Source organism: Lissotriton vulgaris, chromosome 7, assembly GCF_964263255.1.
Source record: "Lissotriton vulgaris chromosome 7, aLisVul1.2, whole genome shotgun sequence".
NCBI lineage: Eukaryota > Metazoa > Chordata > Amphibia > Caudata > Salamandridae > Lissotriton > Lissotriton vulgaris.
In genome coordinates this window covers 842755458-842770572 of record NC_141695.1, presented here as the reverse complement: position 1 = coordinate 842770572, position 15115 = coordinate 842755458, and the positions used below count along the sequence as shown (strand labels likewise).

General features: G+C 45.4%; 1 protein-coding gene across 1 annotated transcript in view; it reads left to right on the top strand.

The window, feature by feature from the left end:
- CCDC57 (coiled-coil domain containing 57) overlaps positions 1-15115 on the top strand; it is an 817765-nt gene that overhangs the window by 252205 nt on the left and 550445 nt on the right. Inside the window, exon 9 of the mRNA XM_086931199.1 lies at positions 9564-9726. Within this exon, the coding sequence (XP_086787325.1) occupies positions 9564-9726 (163 nt within the window). The remainder of the gene's footprint in view (positions 1-9563; positions 9727-15115) is intronic.

Below are 15115 nucleotides of genomic sequence, written 5' to 3'. Positions count from 1 at the left end.
TACCATTGTTTTTTGTGCATTATTTCATTTGCCTGCTGTGTGCCCGCCTCTCTCTCGCTATTTAATTAATTCGTAGTGCCGCTTTTCACTTTATTTAAGCGCTCTAACTAGCGCGACGCTGTGCTCCCCCCCCCGCCTCCATTTTGTTGTTGTTGTGATCCCTAGAGCCCGCCCCGCCTCCCAGCTGAGCAGCCCTCCCACAGACCTCATCAGCGCCGCAGAACCTTAGAGCGCCGTGACTCGCTCCTGTCCCTCAGGCTGAGTGGTCGCTCCCCAGTGTCCCCTCGTGACACTCGGTATCGTTGTGCTGCCTCTGCCATTGTTTTTGTGCATTATCTCATTTGCCTGCTGTGTGCCTGCCTGCCGAGCTGCTATCTAATTATTTAATTAATTAAGCGCGCCGCTTCCACCGCACTCGGTATCATTGTGCTGCCTCTACCATTGTTTTTTGTGCATTATTTCATTTGCCTGCTGTGTGCCCGCCTCTCTCTCGCTATTTAATTAATTCGTAGTGCCGCTTTTCACTTTATTTAAGCGCTCTAACTAGCGCGACGCTGTGCTCCCCCCCCCGCCTCCATTTTGTTGTTGTTGTGATCCCTAGAGCCCGCCCCGCCTCCCAGCTGAGCAGCCCTCGCCCCTCCCCCTCCACCATCCATATATGACAGTAGTTCCCGCGCGCAGCGTCCACGCGCAGCGACCGCGCCCAATTCGCGCCCAAGGTGCGCCAAAGGTAAGCCCGTCTACGCCCGTCCGCGCCTGGACCGCGCCCAGCGCCAGACCCCCTGCCCCTCGCGCTGCCCAGCCCCCCCGCATTACCTACGATGCCGCCACTCTCCTAGCCCTTAACCCTGGTCGCGCCCCCAACTGCGTCCAAGCCGCTCCTGGACGCACCCATGGACCGTTCTCCTGCTTCTCCTGCAAATTCAGCGGCACCGACAACATCTCCGCTACGACAACACCACAGATTCCCGACCCCAACCACCTAGAATGCATCCTTCTCAACACCCGCTCGGTCCACAGACACGCCATTGACCTTTGGAACCTACTAGACACCTTCTCTCCTGACGTCGCCTTCCTAACGGAAACTTGGATGAACGCTTCCTCCGCCCCTGACATCGCCATCGCTATCCCTGATGACTATAAGATCACACGCAAGGACCGCACCGACCATACAGGAGGTGGAATCGCTATCGTCCATAAGAAAACAATCCGCATCTCAACCAGCTCTGATGCCAACCTCGCCAACTCTGAACACCTTCACTTCCAGATCCACACCGACCCCAAGACCACACTCAGAGGCACCCTCCTCTACAGACCACCAGGACCCCGCGCAAAATTCAGTGAAGACATCACGGACTTCATCACCCCACACGCGCTCCCCTCCAAAGACTACATCCTTCTGGGAGACCTCAACTTCCACCTTGAAAAGAGCAACGACCGCAACACCGCCACCCTCTTAGACAACCTCGCCAACCTCGGACTTAAACAACTGGTCACTTCCCCCACACACATCGCAGGTCACACTCTCGACCCCATCTTCACCTCCAGCAACCATGTCTCCTTCAGCCACACTACGGATCTCCTCTGGACTGACCACAGCTGCGTTCACTTCACCTACAACAAGCCAAAACCCATCATCCACCTTCAACCAACTCTACAAAGAAACTGGAACAAAATCACCACGGAGCAGATCTCCACATCGCTCCTTCAAACCTCCCCAGCCCTCTCTTCTAACGCCAACGAAGCCGCCTCCAACCTCACCCTTTGGTTATCCAACACCGCCGACACCTTAGCACCACTGAAAAAACGTCAACACAAACTTGGCAACAAGAAGGCCTCATGGTTCAACGATGATCTCAAGAAGTCCAAGAAACTCTGCCGCTCCCTTGAAAAGGCCTGGAAAAAAGACCCATCCACCAGCACCAAGGACGCCTTTAAAAGCGCCACCCGCACTCACCACCAACTGATCCGAAAAGCCAAGAAAACAGCATTCAAGGATCGACTTGACAACAACGCCCACAACAGCAAGGAACTATTCAACATCGTCAAGGAATTTTCCAACCCCGCGGCCAACTCCAACGACATCACCCCATCTCAAACCCTCTGCGACTCCCTAGCCTCTTTTTTCCACAACAAGATTACTGACATCCACAACAGCTTTGACAACCAACCCGGAAGCCAACCCACCCCACCATCTGCTGACCATCTTCCCCCCGTAAACACTCTTAACGCCTGGAACCCAATCTCCACTGAGGACACCATCCGCCTGATGAATTCCATCCACTCCGGATCCCCCACAGACCCATGCCCTCACCACATCTTCAACAAAGCAGACTCCGTCATAGCACCGCACCTCCGAGACGTCATCAACTGCTCCTTCAACTCCGCTACCTTCCCAGAAGACTGGAAACACGCTGAACTCACCGCCCTTCTGAAAAAACCAACAGCAGACCCCACCGAACTCAAAAACTACCGCCCCATCTCGCTTCTTCCATTCCCGGCCAAAGTCATCGAAAAAGCCGTCAACAACCAGCTCGCCGCCTTCCTCGAAGCCAACAAATCCCTCGACCCCTCACAGTCCGGCTTCCGAGCCAAACACAGCACTGAGACCGCCCTCATCGCAGCAACAGACGACATTCGAACTCTACTGGACAATGGAGACACAGTCGCCCTCATCCTCCTCGACCTCTCTGCAGCCTTCGACACTGTCTGCCACAGCACCCTTTTACAACGCCTCAGAAACATCGGAATCCAAGGAAAAGCACTGGAATGGATCACCTCGTTCCTCACCGGAAGAACCCAGAGAGTCCGCCTCCCACCATTCAAGTCCGAGGCCTCTGAAATCATTTGTGGCGTACCTCAAGGATCCTCTCTCAGTCCCACCCTCTTCAACGTATACATGAGCCCCCTCGCGACCATCGCCCGCCAACACAACCTGAACATCATCTCCTACGCGGACGACACTCAACTGATCCTCTCTCTCACCAATGACCCCAGCACCGCCAAAACTAACCTACACGAAGGAATGAAAGAAGTCGCCGAATGGATGAAACAAAGCCGTCTGAAACTGAATTCAGACAAAACAGAAGTCCTCATCTTAGGTACATCCCCCTCTGCATGGGACGACTCCTGGTGGCCGGAAGCCCTCGGAAAAGCACCCATCCCGACAGACCACGCACGGAACCTTGGCGTCATCCTAGACTCCTCACTCTCCATGAACAGACAAGTCAACGCCGTATCCTCCTCCTGCTTTAACATTCTTCGCATGCTCAGAAAAACATTTCGCTGGATCCCCTCTGAAACAAGAAAAACAGTCACACACGCTCTAGTCACGAGCCGACTGGACTACGGAAACACCCTATACGCAGGCACCACCGCTAAACTCCAGAAGAAACTACAACGAATCCAAAACGCCTCAGCCAGGCTCATTCTGGACATCCCACGCAACGAACACATTTCGAGTCACCTTAAAGACCTCCACTGGCTACCCGTCAATAAGAGGATCACTTTCCGTCTGCTCACCCACGCACACAAATCACTCTACGACATCGGACCAGATTGCCTCAACTCTCGACTGTCCTTCTACACCCCCTCCCGCCAACTTCGCTCCTCCAGTCAAGCCTTCGCCACTGTACCTCGCATCAACAAGACCACCATGGGAGGCAGATCCTTTTCATACCTGGCTGCCAAAACATGGAACTCACTCCCCGCCTACCTTCGCCTCACCCAGAATCACCTAGCGTTCAGAAAGCAGCTTAAAACGTGGATATTTGACAAATAATCCCCCTCCCCTTCCTAAGCGCCTTGAAACCCTCTGGGTATGTAGTGCGCTATACAAATTTTATGACTTGACTTGACTTGACTTGAGTGCGTGTCTGAAAGCCTGAGCGCTTTAAACAAAGACGGTAGTCTCAGGCACGAACCTTTGCCTTGCTACAATTCCTAAATCACAGTGAGTTATTGCGCGTTATTTGGCTGGTGACTTAAAGGCATAAAATATGCTTTAAATTGTTATTCGGCGGGGGTTAAGCCCGTGACTCGTGTCTCTCGCTGTGGCCTTGGGTAAACGCGGTGATTAAATCATCTTACTCGTGGGAAATGCCCGGCTGGGTTGGAACGGACATTTGGTGCCTTTGTATGCTCGTTGCTTAGCGCGCAGCTTAAGCGAGATAAAATGAAAATACAAAAGAACGCTGTCGCGTGTGTTCACCAAATACTGTGTGTATTTTTTCACATTGAATTAAATACTGCCCAAGTGGGCGGGCGCACCTAAATAAAGCGTGTAAATAATATTGCGCGTTAATCACCATTGTTACTCTGTACTACCCAAAGATGACCACAAAGGACAAGGGCTATATATGGTGTACCTTCTTTTTTGGGCTGCATGGCATGGGGATACAAGGTGGTAGAAGTTTATTAACCATGGGTGGATGTGAAGGAACTGGATGTGATATCGACTGTGTTACTACTGGCATAAATTCTGTTCGTAGTGTGCTCAATTGTGCCCATAAGAGGAGTGTAGTACGTGAACTGCAGATGTTATACAAATGGTACTGGGCACGAGGAGGAAGACAATACTGGATGCTTATATTACAGATGGACACTGAGGGCTTCATCCGCATTCAAACCTGATGGGATCTTGGAATTTAGAAGTATGATGTACCTTGACTCTAAACGGCGTAACGCCAATGGGCGATTGCCTCCCCTGGGGTTTTTTGGAATACTGTCAATAACAAAGTATTGTATGTTATTGGTATTGCCTTGGTGAACTTCATGTATGTGTCTGGCCACAGGATACGTTGGATCATTGTTGGCGATTGCTCGCAAGTGCTGCAAGATCCGAACGTGTGCTGGATGAATTGTGGAACCTACATATCTTTTACCACATGTACACACAAGCACATATACTGCAAAATCTGTTTTGCACGTAAAAGAGTCCCTTAGGAGATAGGGCTTGGTCCTAAATGGAACGTACACTTTAGTAGTGTTCACTCCATGGGTGCAAGCCTTGCACTTGGAGCATTTCCTGAACCCTTTCTGGGAATCTAGCCAATTTTTAGTTTTTTTCAGTACTGGCGCGTTGCAGACAATCTCATTTCTCATTGATTTCGCCTTTCGAAAAGTTATTAAAGGGCTTTTTCCTACTGTGTCACCTATGTTTGTATCCCCACGAACCAAGGGCCAATGTCTTCTCAAGATTTTTCTAAGGTTACTGTGGTATCTATTGTAACCGGTTATCAGTCTTGGAGGATTTTTGCTGTGATCGTCCCCTTCTTTTACCTTACTTTTAGGGAAAATCAAGTCTTTTCTGTTTTTATCTCTGCACTTTTCTTCTGCCCTCTGGCAGGTGCGTGCTGTGTATCCCCTTTTCCCCAGTCTTGAGAAAAGCTCTTGTTTTGCACTTGATAGTCCCTCAGTGGTACTACAATTTCGTGTCATTCTTAGGCACTCGGCATAGGGAATTGATTGTTTGAGTGGTGTGGGATGGAAACTGTGCGCATGTAGAAGGGAGTTGCCTGCAGTAGGTTTTCTATATGTGCGTGTTTGTATTTTGTTGTTTTGTACATATAGTTCCAGATCAAGAAATTGGATATTCGCATTATTGGTATTACATGTAAATTTCAAATTCAGAGTGTTTTCATTTAAAGCCAGAGCAAAACATTCTGCCTCTTCAACACTACCTTGCCATAGGATAAAAATGTCATCGATGTATCTTTTGTACATCACTACATTATTTGTCATTATTTCTGCATGCTGGACTTTCAGTACCTGCTCCTCCCACCAGCCCATGTGCAAATTCGCATAGCTGGGGGAGAAGCAAGTTCCCATGGCTGATCCCTGTAATTGTTTATAGTGTAATCTGTCAAAAATAAACGTGTTGTTTGTCAGACACCACTCCGCCATTTCCAATAACATCTGTGTATGGTGGTACAGTTCTATTGGTCTGCTTCCCAAGTAGTGTTTCATTGCTCTTAGACCATCTCTGTGTCTGATACTAGTATACAGGGATTGGACATCCAATGTCATAAATTTGTAGTTGTCATGCCATGCTATATCAAAGATCTTAGATAAGAAGTCACTCGTATCTCTCACATAGGCCGGGAGTTTTTTGACCTCTGGTTACAGGAAAGAGTCAACGAAAATGCTTGTTTTTTCAAAAAGGCTGCCAATCGCTGATATTATTGGCCTCCCCGGTGGTGTTGTTTCATTTTTGTGGACCTTGGGGATGAGATACAATTGTGGTGTTACTGGGTAATCGTTTTTTAGATAATCAAACTCGTCCTTACTAAGGAGGCCCATACCTTTCCATCTGTATAGTTCATTGTTATATTTCTCTTGAATGCCTACACTATGAGTAGGGCTTACCCTCATGTAACAATCCTTGTCTTGAAGTTGAGTGTGGGCTTCCTTATTGTACATTTGTAGGGGCCAGAGTACCACATTTCCCCCTTTGTCTGACCATCTAACTACCACATCCGATCTTGATTTTATCCTTGCCATTAGGTTGTTATACTTCCTTCTGTGGTCTTCATTTTCTTTCCAAAACTCTTTAGTACTTTGTAGCGACAGATCTTTGAGGTCTTTTATGACATTGTCAGAAAATAGATCCAGATTATCTTTTGGCATTAAAGGCATAAATTGTGATTTTGGTTTGAATGTTGTTTTGACTGACTCATATATGTTGAGTTCTGACACAGTGGCTGCTCCACTTGCTGTGATCCCATCACCTGTTGTTTCTTGTTCTAGATCAATTAGTGTTCGCAGAGCTTCCATGTTGGCCACTGATAAGTTCCGGTCTGGATCTTCCGTTTGTACCATCATAGTCGGGCGTTTTTTGGCATTGATAAAATATTTTTGCAGTTTAAGTTTGCGAACATACTGAAACAAATCAATCCGAGTCTGTGCATAGTCAAAGTTTGTGTTGGAACAGTATGATAATCCTAGGGATAAAATTGAGAGTTCTTGTGCATTAAATTCCATATCCGTTAAATTAATGACTGTGTTATCTGTTTCATTTTGTACTTCCATTATCTGCGTCGGTATCTTCTGTTTTGTGGTTTGTTCTGTTGTTGATTTTGGCCTTGTTTTTCTCCACCGTCTGTTTTTTCTTCTCCGGCTTTTTGTTGTTGTTTTTGGTTTTTGTTTTTTGGTTTCCCTCTGTCTGTTCCTTGCTCTTGTTTCGAAGGAAAACGGGGCCTCAATGTTCTGAGGCGTTGTATTCTTAAAAAAGCCAATTCTTGTGCAGGAGTTGGTGGTGGGCCAGTGCTGTAATTGCTTTCCCCATCAGTTTCATACTCTGAACTAAGTTCATTCTCACTCATTTCCACTGTTACATTTGTCCCGCTCGGCTGTGGTTTGGGGGATTGCTTTCTTATTTGGTCATACTTTTTAGCGAACGTGTAGATTCGTCCGCTCATGTAGTCATTGCGGTCACGTTGGAATTTTATTGCTTTCCGTTCCTTGATTTCTGTTTCATGTTTAAGGACTCTTTCTTTGATCTCATTGAGATTTTTCGTAATTTCTTCCTGATTTGGTTTCTGTTCGAGTAGCTGCATTATTTCATTAATGCGGGATATCATTTTTTGTCTATCACTTCCTGCAAATTGAATTAGAATCCTCAGCATGTTTTCCGAAGATTTAGCACTGTTGTCTGCCCACATTTGTAACATTTCTGGGTCAGGGTCTTCGTATGTGGGGGCCACTAAAATCCTGAGCCCTCTGGGGATTCTTCCAACTTCCAGGTACCTTGTGAGTGATTTGACTTCCCACCACTACCCGGTCTCTTTTTTGCGGAGTTTTTCCAATTCAATGAGTAGTTTCTTTGTTTCATCCAGAGTTGTAGGTTGTGCCTGGGCGTTGGGGAGTTTTTTACCGCTTTTGCCTGTGTCAGTGTCTGTGAATACATCAACAGCTGCTTCCTCTCTCTCCCTTTCCCATTCGGCAGACATTCTGATAGTGCTTTAGTAATTGATTTAAGTTTGTATAGATTCACTGCCCGTGTGTATATTGCTCAAACACCGGGTCTCCCTCTCCCATGAACCGAACACTTTTCACCCGCTTCCCGCTACTTCCAGCTGTCAGCAGTCTTACCTGGAAATCTCCGACCACTCTCCAGCCGTCGTGGATCTCCAGACAGATAGCGTCCCACTGTTTTCACAGGTCACTCGGGTCTTTGGCTCTTGCAGGTTCCGGGGGGCTCTGAGTGTCTTGTTTCAAAGAAATACCAGCAGGCGTCCTTCTATACTCAGAGCAGCCATATCGAGGAGGGTCAGCGTTGGGTTTCAAGGACTTCCACCCTATTTATTCCATCATACCATGCTCATACGATTGAAGAAGGCGCTGACTCCGTGAATCTGAATCCAAACTTTATTCCTTAGATCAGTGTCTGCTTAGACGCGTTTCGGCGTTGCCGCCTTGTTCACTACATCTGCATGAGAATTTCAAGCGTTTATATATGCACAGAGAACTGGGCGTGACATTCAATTGAGTTCAATTAAGGTACAGGTTAAAACTGGATTTCGCCATGGTTACAATGTGGCTGAACCTGTATTTTGTAATATTGTACATTTATGCACCCAGAACGAGCATTACTTCAGAATTGGTTTTTTAAAACATTAACATGGTTACATATATCACCAGACCCTAGTGTTAACATAATTAAAGACCTTTCCTTTGTATAGCATGTTCTAATTCACAGCTAACATGAGGTCATAATTCAAGACTCAGTGACACCATTAGTGAAAAAAAGGGAAAGAAAAGAAAAAGTGTTGTTCTGGTTAACGCAACTTGCTACTGTTTTCCTTATGTGTGTTAACTGCCATGAATGTTCCCACATAAAGGTCCCACAGAGGTAGCCCATCTGGTTTGCCTGTGTTTAGCTGAAGCCTCGTGTGGACGCTGAGTGCGTGTCTGAAAGCCTGAGCGCTTTAAACAAAGACGGTAGTCTCATATATGTATATATATATATATATATATATATATATATATATATATATATATATACAATATCATTTCCAAGAACAATTGCGGTATTGCTGGTGTGCATCCATAGCAGGCGAGAAGTGTAAAGTACATTATCAAGGACTATTGTTTTGAATTTATAAATTGAGCACCAAAATGACTCTTTTTATGTTGAGAAGGGCTGTTGAACAGCTGCAACCCGTCTCTTTTACTTTTTGTTGTGAACGGAGAGGCCAGATAAATTAAAAAGGTATACATTCTTTCTGCCTTCGAGTGCTAGCTCTCTTACTTATGGAAGTTTGGGATGTTTGTGGAATATATATATATATATATAGTTATTATTATTTAGCATTTAGTGATAGCCTCACATTGTGACTTATTCCCCTATGTGAAAGTAATGCCAGCTAACCTCAGAATGGGGGTTATTATCTCTGCCGTTATCTTGTTCTGCGAGTTCATAAATCCTGTATTACATAGGTGTATGTTTCTTTCCTCTCACATTGTGAGTTTCTATTCTGTTTCCCCTCCTGTGTTTCCTCTGCTGTGGCATGGCTGTGTGTTCGGTTCATAGATGAGAATGCCTTGCTCTTTTCTTGGCCCAGGTACAAACAGCAGCTCTCTCAGGGCGTGGAGCGCGAGCGTCTTCTAGAGCGAGCAAAAGTGCAAGCGGAGCTTGACTGGCAAAAGCGCTGTGAACATGCTGAGAGGATCCAGTATCAGAAATCTGAAGAGGTCATCCAGAGCCTATCGGCGGCACGGGACAAGGTCAGTAACCAGTCACACAGATCAACACCGGGCCTGACCTTCATGCGGTAGAGAACGGCCTTGGGCCTGACATACAAGGTCATTATACCGTTGCAAAGGGCCTCCTGAATTTACTTAAGCACCAAACTAGGTCGGTATTTAATACTACAGTGGTCCTGTCATTCCCCACAGCATAAGACTTCCTCTGAAATATAGGGCTAAATGACGTTATTGCATTTATCGTAGTTTTCCATAATGTTATGTGTTTTTCGCATAATTATGCAAAAATAAATTACACAAATTTCACACACCCCTAGTAATCCGGTGCAAAAGGAAATTATGCATACTTTGCCAACATAATTTACATTTCTCTCATGCATAGTTACTGCCTGATTCCACTTGCTGGGAAAATGCATGTCCTAAACGGACATTCTCACATTATTTACCACTTTTTGTAAATCTTTAGTACGTTAAAATACTGATTCCTCATTTGTGATTCTCTAATAAAGAATCCCTACATGGAAATGTTTCTACAGCTATTCAGTATTTTTCTAAATTGCAATTTAAACACTTCGAATACGCTTTAGTACCTGCCAAAAGCTGATTTCAGAGGTCGGTAACCAGTTTGAGACTGGTTACCGATTCACCAATCTTTCATATATCTAGCCCAATGTTCTATAACAAATTAATCGTTTCTTCAAATGTTATCAATGAGTCATTCTTTCTTGAATGAATTGAGGGCAACGTTTAGGTAATATGGGCTTTCTCGCCTCTAATAGAATCTTGATTTGTTTTCAATTAATGAGAACTAGCAAATCATTGTTTTATATTAAGACATGAAGCTCTTATGATCTTCAAGTTCGAAGCCAATTACCACCACATTTAGTGTTTGTTTAATGAATAGAGAAGATGAAGATAAAAGGCTAGATAACACTGCAGCATCTTTGGCTCGTAGTGCCAGATGTATCAAAAGCTGGACTGTTCCCATTGGCACAGGGTCAAGGCTGATTTGCATATGGCTGGGTTCAAACTGGAATGGAACGGTGAGCGAAAAAACGATGGATTTAGACCCACATCTTTGTACTGGGGTGAATGTATGACACTGTTTAACATTCTGTCCATCAATTGTTGTTTTTGCATTTGTCACTCCGAGTGGGTCGGGTATGCCCAGACTTGGGTCTCGTGCTCTCCATGCCACTGGAGTCAAGCTATCCTGGCTGATGAGGAACCGGTCCTAGGATGCTTGTTTCAGCCTAGGGAGGACCTGGCCTGGCTGGGTTCAAACTGGATAAGCGAAAAAACAATGGATTTAGGCCCAGATTTCTGTACTGGGGTGAATGTATTTATTTATTTATTTATTTATTTGCTTGTAAAGCGCCTGAGTCAATTCCCGAAGGGATATCTCTGCGCTGTTGCTAGCATTTTAGGGCAGATTACTCCGAGAGTGGGAGCTGAAGGGGGGGGATGAGAACTATGGCCTGGTGAAAAGGTAAGTTTTCAGTTTTTTTCTGAACAATACTAAATTTCTAATCTGTTTCAGTTCGGTGGGCAGGGAGTTCCAAAGTATGGGTCCTTTGTAAGATAGGGCTCGGCCTCCCTGTCTAGCTCTTCTTATCTTTGGAACCTGTAGCAGCAGATGGTTACTAGAGCGAAGTGTGCGTCTAGGGATGTATGGTACAAATTTTTCTCGTAGATATTTGGGACTGGTACCATACAAGCATCTGTGTATAATGTTACAGATTTTAAATTTGATGCGCTGCTTCACAGGAAGCCAGTGGAGTTGGTGAAGTAAGGGGCGGGAAGGCGTTCTGGGGGGGGCATTGAGGGCCAATCTAGCTGCTGTATTTTGGACAACCTGAAGTTTGTCTATTTGTTCTTCATTCGCCGATAGGTATAGTCCGTTGCAGTAGTCCATTCTGCCTATGATTAGAGTTTGGATGAGGGTCTTTCTGTGGTTGTCTGGCAGAAAGGGAAAGACTCGTCTTAGAAGCCCCACCACGTGAATGCAGGCACCTGCCACCTGAGTGGTGTGTTCTTTGAGCAGGAGTGCTTGGTCCAGCTTAACACCAAGGTTTTTTGCTATGGGTTTGGGGTTGGGGACCGGGCCTAGCTCCTGAGGCCACCATTCTGGGGACCAGAGAAGAGTTGCCCCTCCAAACAGCATGACCTCTGTTTTGGTCACGTTGCATTGAAGAAATTTTTTTGCCATCCAGTGTGCTACCGTTCTCATCCCATTAGCAAATGATGATAGAATTGCCGGCGTGAGAGTTGAGAAGGGAAACAGAAGTTGGGTGTCATCAGCGTATGACACCGGAATGAATCCAAAGGATCTTATCATATTTGCTAAGGGGGCCACATAAATGTTAAAAAGCGTGGGGCTAAGGCATGAGCCCTGTGGCACACCCTTAGTAAGCACTCTTGGTGGAGAAGAGTGAGAGCCTAGTCTGACTCCTTGGGTGCGGTCGGAAAGAAAGCTTTGCACTCATGAGAGAGCCGTGCCTCCTACTCCCACATCACTCAGTCTTTCAAGGAGAAGTTCATGTGATACCGTGTCGAAAGCAGCGGATAAATCTAACAGCACTAGAATCACGGATTCCCCCCTGTCCAGTGACATCCTGATGTTGTCGGTCACGGAGAGGAGGGCTGATTCAGTGCTGTGATTAGGCCTGAAACCAGATTGGGATGAGTCCAGGCCTTCCGCTGCTTCGATATATTTCGACAGGTGTGTGTTAACATGCTTCTCTGTAAGTTTACTGAGGTAGGGTAGTAGGGAGATGGGTCTGAGGTTTGAAAGGTCCGACCAGGGTAAAGTGGTGTTTTTCCGAATTGGATTGACTACAGCTTGTTTCCATTCAGTAGGTACCTGTCCTTTGCTCAGGGAATGATTTATGATAGCTTGTATGGATGGGCCTAGGATGGAGTTTAAAGGGGCCATCATTTTCGCTGGTAAGAGATCATTAGGGGAGCCAGATTTTATGTGGTTAATTAGGGGAGAGAGGTCGGTATTGGACACTGGGGGAAAGGAGAGTAAGGATGATGATTTTTTTGGTTGCGGTGTCAGGGGGACATGGTTTCCACAGTTGGTGCTGGTTGTTTTCAGGATTTTATCGTAAATCGTGTTGATTTTGCTCTCAAAGAACAGGGAGATCTCGTTACACAGTGGTAATGAAAAATCATCTGCGCTAATACAGGCTGTGGGTTTTACGAAGGATTCCAATATTTTGTATAGTTCCTTCGAGGAATTGCCTGCCTCTGACAGTTGCTGGGCCAGACAGTTTTTCCGAGCCTTTCTAATGTTTTTGTAATATTTCGATTGGGCTTCTAAGTGAGCCTTCTTATCCTCTGCTAAGTGCGATTTTCTCCATTTTTTTTCCAGTCTTCTGCACCCTTGCTTCTCAGCTCTTAGTATCTCTGTGTACCATTTCTCCTTTTTATGTGTGGGGAATTGTTTGTGAAGTTTTAGCGGAGCTAATTTGTCTATTGCTTCCAATAGAGAGTCATTGAATTTAGCGAGCATGTCATCTACCTTATCTGTATCTAGGATTAAGGGTATTTTCCAGGTCTCCTGTAGTCCTTCTATAGTGATTTTATGCCATTGGCGTCGCCAAATTGGGGGAAGATTTTTGTTTGATGTCTTTTTATGTGATATGGGGAGATTAAATTCTAGCAAGTAGTGGTCGGTCCAATTCAGATGAGAAATAGTTTTGCAGGGCAGGGTGGGACTGTTTGAGAAAAGTAAGTCTAGAAGGTGTCCCCCTTCATGGGTGGGGTCGGAATTGTGAAGTTGGAGCCCTATCGTAGACATATCTGCGAGCAAAGCTTTAGTTTCTGTAAGTTCCAGATTGTCTGCGTGGATGTTGAAATCGCCTAGGAGAACAAAGTTTTCTTTGGCTCTGAGGTAAGGGGCTATTAATTCCATGAGAGAGAGGGAGAATCCTGCACATGATCCAGGAGGGCGGTATATGAGTGCACCTTTCATGGCTATTATGGTAGATAGATTAATACGGAAAGTAATGATTTCCAAGGTAGGGCTACATTTTTCCTCAAGAATGGTTATTTTCAGATGTTCTTTATAAATGATAGCTAGCCCTCCTCCTATTTTTATAGGTCGATCCATATGTAAAAACTTATAACCTGGGGGAATTGCTATTGCAATAGCGGGCGTAGTATGGGGCTTCAGCCAAGTTTCTGTGAGAAAACACAGATCTGGCTGATTTGTATGTAGTAGGTCCCATATCTGAAGCTGGTGTTTGGGCATTGATCGTACATTAAGCAGGATGCATTGTAGACTGCTAACATGTTTACTTGCCTCAGATGTCTTGAGGTCTTGGCAGGGAAGGATAGTGGCTTGAAAACGACATTTTCTGCAAGAGAATGGGCCTTCAGGAAGGGGCCAGTTCTCGGTAGTGCAGGATGGGGAGTGAGCAGGTTTCAGAGCTAGCAGATCTAGGGTAGAATACCTGATGGTTTTCTGTCGGTTATTTTTGTATGACATTGTTTTGCATTCTGTCCATCAACTGTTGTTTTTGCAGATGTATCAAAAGAGCATTTTGTGATTCTCAAAAAGCTGTTTTTGCGATTCCTTAATATTACCTAATAGTGATTCGGTAAATAGTGAATTGCTATTTGGTAATATGACTCCATTCATTCCAATGGGCTGAAAAGCCCATAGGCCCGAATGATTTTGCATTAGTCTTTTTAGCGATTACGTCATTGGTAATCGCAAATTGGAAAATGGAAGCCAAGGTTGCCCGGGGACCTAAGGCCCCCCTGAAGCACCCCAAAATGTTAATTGTGCACATGTAAAGGGGAAACATGGCCTACAGACAGGTTTGCACAACATGGCACTTTTGAAAAATGCATTTTTGTGCCTTTTTCTAAATTCGCACATGGTTACTATCAACTTGAAATTGATGGTAATTATCGTTTTCTAAAAGCACTGTTCACATATAGGAAAGGCTTTTTCCATGTGCACTTTAGAGATTTGCAATTTGCAAACAATTGTGATCACCTAAATTCTGAATACAAAGCCTTTCATACATAACAAAAAGCCATTTTGCATTCGCAAACGGGCAAAATTTGCGATCCACACTGTTCGCGAATGCAAAATCCTTTCATATATCTGGCCCTTAGCCCACTCAACAATCTAGACAAATCTAACAACCATGTTCCCACTGCGCCACTCAGCCTTACTGAACTGCCTGCACTATGTGGGCTTTGCACCCTTCCATGTAGCAGGGCATTTTCTGAGATTCAAAATCACTCTGTCAGGTAGTGGCCACACCAATCAGCATGACTGACATGTCTGACATATCTGAGATTCCTGCCTCATAGTGAGATACCCCTTCATTGATACTCCTAAACATTGACTATCTCCACCTGTGTTCGGTATCCCAGAGCACTTTTGTAG